Source organism: Saccopteryx leptura, unplaced genomic scaffold, assembly GCF_036850995.1.
Source record: "Saccopteryx leptura isolate mSacLep1 unplaced genomic scaffold, mSacLep1_pri_phased_curated manual_scaffold_126, whole genome shotgun sequence".
Lineage (NCBI taxonomy): Eukaryota > Metazoa > Chordata > Mammalia > Chiroptera > Emballonuridae > Saccopteryx > Saccopteryx leptura.
The window spans coordinates 1-12,063 of NW_027095808.1; the positions used below are offsets into that span (position 1 = coordinate 1).

The 12,063-nt window shown below is 36.8% G+C and overlaps 1 protein-coding gene across 1 annotated transcript; it reads left to right on the forward strand.

The window, feature by feature from the left end:
* Positions 1–4,441: 4,441 nt before the first annotated feature.
* LOC136387145 (coatomer subunit gamma-2-like) lies at positions 4,442–11,776 on the forward strand (the record flags this gene model as incomplete). Its single annotated transcript, XM_066358201.1, has 8 exons — positions 4,442–4,537; positions 4,845–5,088; positions 7,801–7,876; positions 8,721–8,824; positions 9,330–9,455; positions 10,265–10,327; positions 10,780–10,919; positions 11,498–11,776. Coding segments are annotated over 8 exons (1,113 nt in total), but the record flags the coding sequence as incomplete, so codon positions are not given.
* Positions 11,777–12,063: the final 287 nt, after the last annotated feature.

Below are 12,063 nucleotides of genomic sequence, written 5' to 3' on the forward strand. Positions count from 1 at the left end.
TGCTTTCTGTGTCCTATCTTAAGAAATCTTTGGCTACTTTCACTACTTTCACATCTTAAAGATATTTTTTTATGTTTTACTTTAAATGTTTTATGGTTTTAGCTTTTATATTTTGATCTGTGATCCAACTTGAATTAATATTTGTGTATTGTATGTGATTAGTTCAGTTTTTTCCCCATACCTGTATCCAGACATTCCAGTGTAATTTGTTGAAAAGACAAATAGGTCTGCTTGGGCATCTTTGTCTAAAAAGCAGATAACCATATAACTGTAGGTATGATATATTTCTGGGCTTCTTATCATATTCCATTGATATGTTTGTCAGTGCTATGCCAGAACACACTGTATTTTTTTTTTTAGTTTTATGATATCTCTTAAATGTCAAGTAGTGTCATCTTCCAACTCTTTCTTTTCAATATTCTAGGGTTTTTTTTTTTCATTTTAATAAATTTAGAAACAACTTATAATTTTTATGAAACAAAGCCTGTTAGGATTTTGATTGGTGTTGTGATGAATCTATAAATCAATTTGGGGAGAACTGACATTTTAACAGTATTCTTCCAGTTCATGAATATGGTATACCTTTCCCTTTCTTTAGGTCTTTACTCTGAGCAGTGTTTTGTAGCATTTATTCTAGAGGTCTTGCACATCTTTTGTTAAACTTTATATCTGAATATTTTATGGTTGGTACTCTCTTAAAATTTCTATTTCATTGTTTGCTAATAGTATTAAAAATTTCCTTTTTTTTTCTCTCCCATAACTTGGTATTCTTGCTAAGTACCCTTATTAGTTCTAGTAGTTACTATACACATTTTAGGATTGTCTGTGTAAATAATCAAGTTATCTGTTAATAGGTAGTTTTCCTTTTCCTTTTCTTTCTTTTTCTTGCCTTATTAAAATCTCTAGTACTTCCAGTACAATGAGTACAGTGTTGAATAAAACTGGTGAGAATGTGTTAGAGATAATCGGAAGAACAGTAAATTTCAGTTAGAAGAAGAATTAAAATAGAAATATTTAATTTTTTCCTGTTGTATTTCTCTGTCAAAAAGTATAATTGACCCTATATACTCTGTTCTAGTATATATCTAGTCTTTTAAAAACCAGACTTAACCTGCATATTTAAGCAAACATTTTGAATATTTGGAGAACCTGTGAAGGTCATTTTGTAATATATAGTTTATTGAGTAACTCTCCTGTGCTTGAGCATTTAGATAGTTTGCAATATTTGCAGTGACAAATAATGCTGCAGTGGGTAACCTTGTGCAGATGTTTCCTTGAAATGCTGGAGGTGTATCTTTAGGGTAAATCCCTAGAAGTTTGTATACTAGGTTGAAAGGTAAATAAATATGTAGTTTATTTATAGTCAGTTTCCCCATAGCCTCACTAATGGAGTGTTTTGTATTTGGATGTTTTGCCAACTTGATGGATGGGAAAAGGTATCTCAATGTAGTTTTAATTTGGATTTCTTTTGTTATGAACTAAGGTAAACTCCTTTTCATATTCATAAGTATAATTTAGTATTTATTTTTGAATGTTGTCTGCTCATAATCTTTTCTCGCATTTCCTATAGGATTTTTTTGGGTTTTTCTTTTCTTCAGTTATTTAAAGATTTTTGTATATTAGGGATATTAGTTCTTTTATCATTTGTCTTTTTTGTCATTTGTCTTCTGGCTTTTGTCATGCAAAAGTTTATTTTGATGTAGTCTAATTTGTTGATCTTTTCCTTTTTAAAAAAAATTAATCGAAACTGTTATCTTCGAGTATTGGGACAACACTCTAACCAACTGAGTGCTGTCACTCTTTTCTTTTAGTGCTTTAACTTTTGAGTTATAGAAAGCCTTTCCCTTCAGATTATAGAATCTGAATGGTGAATAAGAATTCACCCATTTTTTTTCTAGTATGTTTATAGTTTCATGTTTTACATTTAGCTCCTGGATCTATTAGATTTCATTATTATGTATGATTGGAGAAATAAACCTAATCTCTTTCTTTTCCAATAACTATCTTGTTGCTCCTCCCCCAGTTTTTATTCAGTAGACCGTTTTTGCTCCAATTATTTGAGATACCACCTTTATTATATACTAAACTGCTACATGTAGTTGGGTTTATTTTGGAGCTTTCTATTCTATTATGTTTTCTTTATCTACACATATATCATATACTATTTTATATATAGGAGCTTAGTAGAATGTATTAATGTCTATTAGCCCCTTCTTATAGTTCTTTATTATATCTCTAGCTAGTCTTACATATGTATTTTGCCTTGTGAACATTAGTGTTCACTTGTCTAGTTCCATAAAAAATCTCATTGGCGTTTTTATTGCAATCACATTAAAGTGATAAGTTAATTTAGAGTAGAACATAACATCTTAATGTTGAGACATTTTAACCAAGAACAAGGGATGTCTTTAATTTATTCAAGTCTAATTTTGTGCCTTTCAGAATATTTTATAGTATTTTTATATTAGTTTTGAATGTCTTCAAAATTCTTTTTCTAAGCATTTTATCATTTTGTTGTTATTATAAATGTCTTTTATTTCTTATATCTTTCAACTAGTTATTATTCATGCAATGATTAGTATTTTGCATTTTATATTCTATTATCTTGCTGAATTATTTTATTGAGTTCTGTTATTGATTCTCTAGAATTTACAGGTATACTATTTGTCATCTGTAAATATAGTTTTGTCTTTTATTTTCTTTTGTCATAACGGGAATGGCTCTTGGGGGTTCTCTATTAAGTAATGTGCTGACATTAAGATTAAGGTGTGAAATGGATCAATTCATTCCTATTTTATTTTTTTCAAGAATTTTTATTAAGATGGGTGTTGGATTTTACCAAAGCTTTTCAGCATCTATGGATATAATCATATGACTTTTCTCCGCAGATTCATTAATGAAGCATTATATTAACCAGTTTTTTGAAGTTTAACTGTTCTTGCTTTCTTGGTGTAAATCATATTTCATCATGAAATATTTTCTTACTGTAGTGTATCTATGAAATGGTATATTTTCTCCATTTGTCATTTGTGTTTGACTTTTTTGTGGTATCTTTTGTCATACAAAAGTTTATTTTCATGTAGTCTAGTTTGTCACTTTTCTTTTTAAAAAAAATTAATTGATTTTTAGAGAGGGAGAGGAAAAAGGGAGAAACATCAGTTTGTTAGCTAATATATCACTTAGAAATTTTGCGTCAATATTCATAAATGACTTCTATCCAAAATTTTTCTTTTTGCATGTATACCATCTTTATTAAGTTTAGGCAGTGGTCCCCAACCCCCGGGCCGCAGACCAGTACCGGTCCGTGGGCCATTTGGTACCGGTCTGCAGAGAAAGAATAAATAACTTACATTATTTCCGTTTTATTTATATTTAAATCTGAACGATGTTTTATTTTTAAAAAATTACCTGAGTCCCTCTGTTAAATCCATCTAAGACTCGCTCTTGACGCTTGTCTCGGAAGTTTGACAATTATATTTAAAAATACCACAGTTTTTACGCCGGTCACGTAATTTTATTTTGTGCATTTATCTGTCCCACCCTAAAGGCCGGTCTGTGAAAATATTTTCTGACATTAAACCGGTCCGTGGCCCCAAAAAGGTTGGGGACCACTGAGTTTAGGTATTGTTGTTTCTCCTATAATGCAACCAGCTACAGTTCCAAATATTATCTGGCCTGTTCTGCATTGTGCTGTGGGAACTGGGGCTCAGGAATCTGGCCCAAATATGAATACTGTAGCTACTGCTATGGCCATGAGTAATTTACTATCTTCATCTCTGATCCAGGAGTTTTGGTGTTTTCTACCAGCATCAATGAAACTGTGGCAGGCTAACTTGATAGCTTGCAAGAAGGGTAAAATCTCACACCCTTCTCACTTGACACTAGTCTTTCAAGTTATGGTAAAATTCTCTTGGGAACCATTTTGTGAAGTAGTTCCTTGGTAACTTCCTCTGTTTTTTTTTTTTTTTCCTATGGAAATTAGTCTGTTTAACCTTTTTAATCTTTACTGTTCACTTTAAAAGTTTTATGTGCTTCTTTGTTTGGCACAAAGGAATGGAATCTCTTGAATGAACTTTTTATTTTCCCTTGAGATTTCCCCTTGCTTACCTTTCATAAAGAACCATTGTCATTTTAAGTAATCACTGTGCCTTCTTAGCTTGCAATAAATGAGAAGGATGCTGAGTAGCTAAAGTTATAAAGATGAAAGTCCTTTCTTTGTTCCCCTTTTTTTTAATTGCTTGATTTTAGAGAGAGACAGAAATATTGATCTGTTTCTGTATGTGCCAAATCAGGGATTGAACTGGTAACCCCTGTGTTTTGGGATGACGCTCTAACCAACTGAGCTACCTGGCCAGGGCTCTGTGTTTTGTTTTTGTTTTATGGGTGGTAGTTGTACAGACATGATAAAGATGAATGGCCATTCTGTTTTTTTTTTCTACAGGTGGTGGTTGTACAGGCAATTAGTGCTCTCTGTCAGAAATACCCTCGGAAGCACAGCGTCATGATGACGTTCCTCTCCAACATGCTCCGAGATGATGTAGGTAGACTGCTTTTTAATCACAGGAAGTCACTCTTTTAAATTCTTACGATCCCCATTAAATATCATAGTATTTAAAGCAGCTGTTTTGTGATCTCAGCCTACCTCTTAAAACATGTGCTTACTTCTGGACGCTGACTTATCATTGCTAAACATGCTATTACTTTGGCTTTCCTATTTGGAGGAAATAAAGAACCTCTTCTGTTTCTTTCATAAAGGAAGAGAAATGAAATTTTAATATTATAAGCATGAGCGTTGGAATATAAGCTGTTTTCCAAAAATGAATGGCAGTTTCCTCTCTTGCTAGGGAGGCTTCGAATATAAGCGGGCCATCGTGGACTGCATTATCAGCATTGTGGAGGAGAACCCCGAGAGTAAAGAGGTGGGCTTGGCCCACCTCTGTGAATTTATCGAGGACTGTGAGCACACCGTGCTGGCTACAAAGATTCTGCACTTGTTGGGCAAGGAGGGCCCCCGAACGCCCGTGCCCTCCAAGTATATCCGCTTTATTTTCAACAGGGTCGTACTGGAGAACGAGGCTGTCAGAGCTGGTAAGTCCTTGGAACCCTGATAATGATGTAACTCCTACTCTTTTGAAATGCTTAATTCAGTGGGTGGTAAGGAAATTGGCAAGTGAAGTTTCAAGGTCTGCTTGTTGTGGGGGGATCTTGGAGCGTACTTTGGCCTCAGGTGTGCAGCTCTTGCTCTGTACGCTACTGTTCATCCTGATTGCTGCCTTGAATTAGAGACAGCTACCCCCTTGACTTTCAGTATGACGGGAATACTGTAACGGCGTTACCATTTTTTAGCAGCGTTCTAGCCATAAGTATGAATGAATAAATATGAAAATTGTGTGTATGTGTCTATGTATTTTTAAGTGTCTTTTGAAACTGGTCTTAGGAAATTTTTTTTCTTCCTCCTCCCTAATCATTTCTTCCTGTTAGCATATGAACATGTCCAAATCTCTTGTATTAAAAATAGAAGCTCTCTTTTGATCCGTTGTCTCTGTCTAGCTGCTGCCTGCCCTTCCTTCCTCTGTCAGGTGAACATGAGCTAGCCGTTCCCAGCTGCCTCCATGGACTTATTTTCCAATTCTCTCTTCAACTCACTATAACCTGGCTCTCTCCCTTAAAAATCTTCTGAAGCTGTTTTTTTTTTTTTTTTAAATACTACTTATAAGCTAGATGGAAAATCAAGTTAAACACTTGAATGTTTTTATCTTTGTGCACTCTCAGTCAATTTAATGTACTCTTGGCTAAACACTTTCTGAAACTCTCTTTGCCTTGGTTTCCACTGTGATCTACCTAGCCATCACTCCTCAGTCTTACAGAGCTTCTCATCCATTCCTTAAAATACTAGTTTTCTTGAGGGGTTTGTCTTCCTAACATACACATTATTTCTGGTGGTCATTTTCAGAGCTATGGATACTCTGTGACATCGCAGTCATATCTCTTTCCTGAACTTGTATGTCCAGCTGTCTAAGGCACTTCAGATTCAGCTTGAAATTTAGGCTCACCCAAACAGGAAGCTTCACCTTTATCATCCACTCAGATGCAAAGGCAGAAACTCGGTCCACTGTTTTATAACCCTCATCTACTCTTGGGCAAAATTTGATCAGTCTGTCTCCTCACTATTTCTCCCTTCTCTTTTTCTCTATTTGACTGGGTGCTACTTTATTCTAGGCTCTCATGCATCTTGAGTGCCCAATTAGTCTCACTGCTCCTGGCCTCAGACAGCTGCAGTCTGTTCCCCACACTTTGCTACAAAAGTGGTCTTTGCACACTAAATTGGCTTACAAATTTTGTGTAGCACACTCTGCTACTAATACATAAATTTATCCTGTATTTAACCTCCTTTAATAATAACTTTGGGCTCTGGCCAGTTGGCTCGGCGGTAGAGAGTCGGCCCAGCGTGTAGATGTCCTGGGTTTGATTCCCGGTCAGGGCACACAGGAGAAGCACCCATCTGTTTCTCCACCCCTCCCTCTCCCCCTTCTCTCTCACATGCTCTCTCTCTTAGTCTCTCTCCCTCTCCCCCTCTTTTACTCACCCTCCTCCTCCCGCAGCCATGGCTCATTTGTGCAAGTTGGCACCAGATGTTGAGGATGGCACCACGGCCTCATCTCAGGTTCTAAAATAGCTCAGTTGCCGAGCAAACAAGGAATGGTCTCAGATGAGCAGAGTAGGGGCTTGCTGGGTAGATCCTGGTCAAGGCGCACGCCACAACCTATTTTTGTTTTCTCGCAGCCTCTCACCTGTCTTCTCCTGCTCTCCATCCTGGGTCTTGTTTTTCAGCCTTCCTCACCTGTGCCGAGTCTCATTATAAACCCTGTGCTTCTCTGGGCTGAGGGCCTGTGCACTTGTTAGTGTCTCTGCCTCCGATAATGTTTCTTTACTTTTCCCTCCAGCTAACTCTATTTGTCCTTCAAAATTTAGCTCAAGTAGTGTGTTAACTTCTTGTCTTACATTTCCTCTACCAATGTGATAAGTTCCTTTCTCTGCATTCACTTAGCTTCCTGGATATAGTACTATCCTGGATGTACTATGCGATGTTGTAATTACCTCTTTACTTACTTGTCTTTCCCATTAGAGTACAACTACTTCAAGTCAGAGGCTAGGCCTTTTATCTTTCTACCCCCAAAACCCATCACAATTCTTTACTAAAGTTAGGTGAGCCATAAATCTTAGTTGAATGAAGTGAATTTTAATAATAGGGTATATTTTCATGCTTAGAGCTGGTTGAGATTAGAGTTAAATTTTATCAGTATGGTTTATAAGAGGTTGTGGTTGGGGTGGAATATGGCTCATAAAAGAAATATATATATATAAATTTTTTTTTCTACAATGCATGGAGGATTTTCCTATTTAGAGCTCTCTTGGCCCTATAGATTTCTGTTTATGCTTAAACGGATCAAAGAAATAAGATCAAGCAATGATATATAAAACAATGAGAACTTATTTCCACTGAACATGGGGAAGCTTCTCTAATTTTTATTTTTACTGATTAGTTTTAGAGAGAGGGAGAAGGGGGAGAGAGCTAAACACTGATTGGTTATTCTACTTATTCATGCATTCATTGATTGACTCTTTTATGTGCCCTGACCGGGGCGGGGGGGGAGTGTTGAACCTGCAATGTTGGCATATCTGATGATGCTCTAACCATCTGAGCTACCCAGCCAGAGCCTTCTCCAAATTTTTTTGAATGATTATTATTTAGTACTAGAAACCAGTGTTTATGCTGCTTCATTTTATGCTTCATTATAGCTGCTGTGAGTGCTTTGGCTAAATTTGGGGCTCAGAATGAGAATCTTCTCCCAAGCATCCTTGTACTCTTACAAAGGCAAGTAAAAGAATGTCTTTTTAAAAACTTTTTAAAATAAGAACTGCTGTATGGCTGAATAGAGAGTTCTTCATTGTACCACATCAAGTGCATTGCAGAGCCCGAGAGTAGAGCTGATGGAGTGAAGTGAGGGGCAAATGGCATTTTTGTTCTCTTCCAGTCATTTTGTGTATGCTAAGTACATAGAAATTGTGACTGTGCATTATTTCTCTTTGTCTGTTTTTTGAGAAAGTGACTTAAATGCATGTACCTCCATTTCTGTAATAGGGGCCAACTTCAAAGTGGTTCACTGAGTTGAAAATACCAGCTTTTCATGGTCTCCATGACTCCCTATTTGATGAGGAAAAGACTTGGTGTTAGCAAAAACTCTGTGATTATGTCTTGTGATTGAAGCAGAAAAATTACAAGCCACAGGCTGGCTGGTTTCAATGAAACAAATTGCCGTTTGAGGAGTTAACAATGCCTGGATTTTGAATGCTTTTTAGTATCCTTAGAAAGTCTAATATTCCCATTTCTTAATTATAAAGAAGTCTAAGTCTTTACCAGAATCATGTGTTTGCCAATGCCAGAAAAGCCTCCCAATGGCTATCTCACATTGTGCTCTTCCCAGTTATTTTAGTGCCCACTTACGTCGTGCATCCGATTCACAATGATACCGTTTCTTTAGTAATTGAGAGCAGTACCCAAGATTTATGGAGATTTTAGGATTTACCGCTGCCTGTTGTTGAGTTCTTTTATAATACAGCTTAGTATCAGGTGGCCTGATTGTATCCTTTAGGAATGGTAATAAAGCTCTTGGAATCTTTAGGGTGCTGTGACATGCTTATCTGTGTCCCCTGGACAGGTGTATGATGGATACTGATGATGAGGTCCGGGACAGAGCTACCTTCTATCTGAATGTGCTACAGCAGAGGCAGATGGCACTGAATGCTACATACATCTTCAATGGTCAGTGAGAGGGCGTAGACAAGTATACTTTTGTTCCCCAAGGTGGTATCTTGGAAGTGTATCTTATGATGATTTGCATTTGAGCTAACATCACTAGGCAAAATACTTGGTTTTTGTCTTTGAATGTATTTCCATTTCTAGGGAAACCTAAAGTATGTAAAAGCCCAAAGAATATTGCTTGTTCCTGATCCTTCCTGAGCTCCTTTTTGGGTGGGTTTACCTTTTGTCCCTTTTCTTGTGCTATCATTGTTCCCATGGCTAAGTTGCTCTCTCTTCTGGAGGGTCCTTACATTTTGTTGAAAATGTTTATGCCTTGCTCCCATGCTTCCTTGGATGAAATTATGAGGAAGTTTTATATAATAGCCTTTACTTTTAGTTACTTATGTTATAAAGTTTGATTATATTTTTCCTCCTTCAGAAAGTGCAGATAAATAGTGCAGATCTGGACCTGTCTGGGTCTAGCATTGGTGTGAAGCTCCAGTGCTGAGATTTCTCTGTTCCATAGGTCTGACGGTCTCTGTACCAGGGATGGAAAAAGCCTTACACCAGTATACGCTGGAGCCTTCAGAAAAACCCTTTGACATGAAATCTATTCCTCTTGCGATGGCTCCTGTCTTTGAACAGAAAGCAGGTAATGGGAACTCCCCACTCTGGTAGTTTTTCAATGTGTAAGTAGTTTTATAAGCATATTTTCTCTGATACTTCCTTTGTTTAATTGTCACTCTATGTTTCTAAATATTTTTAAAGCTAAAGTAGATGATGTTTTTTATTAGGTTTTAAAAATTTCTTGGTTTTTGGATAAAAGCTAAAATATGAAGTGTGACCAGATGGGAGGCCCTTGTCTAGTTCAGTGCCCAGTCTCCCGGCCTCTGAAATAGTGTCATGTGTGTCTCTGAGCATGTGTTTGTGCTGTCACCTCCTATTTTTATTTTCTGAAGCTGGAAATTTCTTAATTTTGCTATTGGGAATGTGTGGGACAAGATCTTAAAAAAATATTCCCAAGGAATAAACTTTAAAACTGAAAAAGAGAAAAAAGAAGAGACCACATGTTTAATGGTCAGAGCTGAGAATGAACAGTCTTCCTAACTTTGAACTTTTTTAGTTTTTCTGTTGATAACTGTTCAAGTAATTTTTCCTACTTAAATCATGAAAGATTTATTTTATAAACTATTCCTTCTTTTAAGAGTATTTTTTGTATATCCTGGCCCATTTAAAGCAACTTATGTATTTTTTAGAGCTTTAGTATATCACAAAATATGTTCACCAAATACATTTTCATTTGAATGTCCCTCTAAAAAAGGTGACAGGAGCCTACTGCACTGATTTAGCAATGGCTTCTTTTATGTCTGATAGAAGTTGTTGCCCTGATGTCTTTTAGTCTGCATTTCAGCCTGATCATGGGAAGGAAGCTTACTTGATTATTCATGTCTGTCTTTGTAGATATTGCACATGTGGCTACTAAGCCAGAGAAATTGGCTCCTTCCAGGCAAGACATTTTCCAAGGTATGATAATATGATGGGTAGAAGTAATAGTTGCACCCTAGGTATTTCAAATATAATGCAGTCCACTACCCTCATTCAATTTGATGAATTCTCAGTACAGGATATCTTTGTGTGACTGCATATCTATTGTCATAGCTTATGGTTACTGGGGCCACCAGAGTCTGTGGGACTTTATAATTGCCAAAGCTAATGTACTAACTGGGAATGATGTTCTTACTTTATTAACAGGAAAACTCAAAATTTAAGATATTAGGATGACAGATTTTTTTTTTTGCTTTTAGCAGTTGAGTATATAAACTGTCTTAAAAGAGTATTTTACTAAACCTTGGGGACATATTAGAATATTTAATTATTAGTAAGTTTATGGAAACTTAAAACATAAGCATCAGAATGATGTCTTTCCCTGTCTTATTTTGCTTTCTCTCTTCTTTTCTTTCCTTTTCTCTTGCTAGAACAATTGGCTGCTATTCCTGAGTTTATGAATCTGGGACCCTTGTTCAAGTCTTCCGAGCCTGTTCAGCTCACAGAAGCAGAGACAGAATATTTTGTTCGTTGTGTCAAGCACATGTTTACCAATCACATTGTGTTCCAGGTGAGAGCAGTGCTCTGACTGGCTCTTCTAGGGGTTTAGGATGCTTGGGGACAAGAATGAAGTCCCCTTTAGTTTATGATTCCAGTTCCATTTATACAGAAGGAACTTGGCCGCAATCTGGTCTGCTTTCCTGACTCCCATGGCTCTACAGAGATGCCTTCTTGTGATGGGTTAAAAGCTAAAGGGGCTGGAAAACAAAATGTCTGAAGAGATTGGACAACATAAAGTATAACCAGTTAAAAATAATTGTTCAATACCGGGGTAAGTGAAGTGGGCTGTTCTAAGGATTTAGCTTCTAAGAATCAAATTGAAATCCATCAGACATCTGTCATCTTGTTTGGTAGAACTCAGTCTTGGGAAACAGAAAAAGACTAATGAATAATATAAACCCCAAAACCTCAAAAATAAGGCTATCTCTATTGCCTGAAGGAAAACCTTAGGAGGAGACCTGAAGTGCTGTTGAGGGAGGGTGGAACTGTGGGCTCCATAACTGAGTCGTGGGTGATGGGTGGAGAGAAACAACTAGCTGCAAACCGTTCTTAATCCTTCATAACCTTTTCTGTTTGCTGACTTTTCAGTTTGACTGTACCAACACTCTCAATGACCAGTTGCTGGAGAAAGTGACAGTGCAGGTGGAGCCATCTGAGGCCTTTGAAGTGCTGTGTTGTGTCCCAGCCCCCAGCCTCACTTATAATCAACCAGGAATATGCTACACTCTTGTGCGTCTGCCTTATGACGACTCTTCAGCAGGTACTAACTCTATGATTAAGAATGCATTTCCCACGTCAGTGTTTAAATGTCTGGATGCGTGTTTGGGGTTCAAGAATACGGTTCTTTTCTAGAATTAAATGTGATAATATGATGGTATATTTACATTTATGTTTATATTTATATTTATAAGTGCAGAAATATTATTTAAAGCTAAATCTGTAAGTAAAATTTGCTGGACATTTAATCTTAAAAAAGAAACTGAATGTGTATGGGGAGCCCAGAAAGGACATCGGGCTTTCTGGTAGAACAACATAAACATTGAGAAGGGTCCATGTGCCTGATGTCTCGGTGAGGAGCAAGACCTGCTTCTCCCTAATGTTTCCTTCCAGGGTATCCTAAGGGCTTTTTATTGGTAGATCCGTGGTACTGAAAA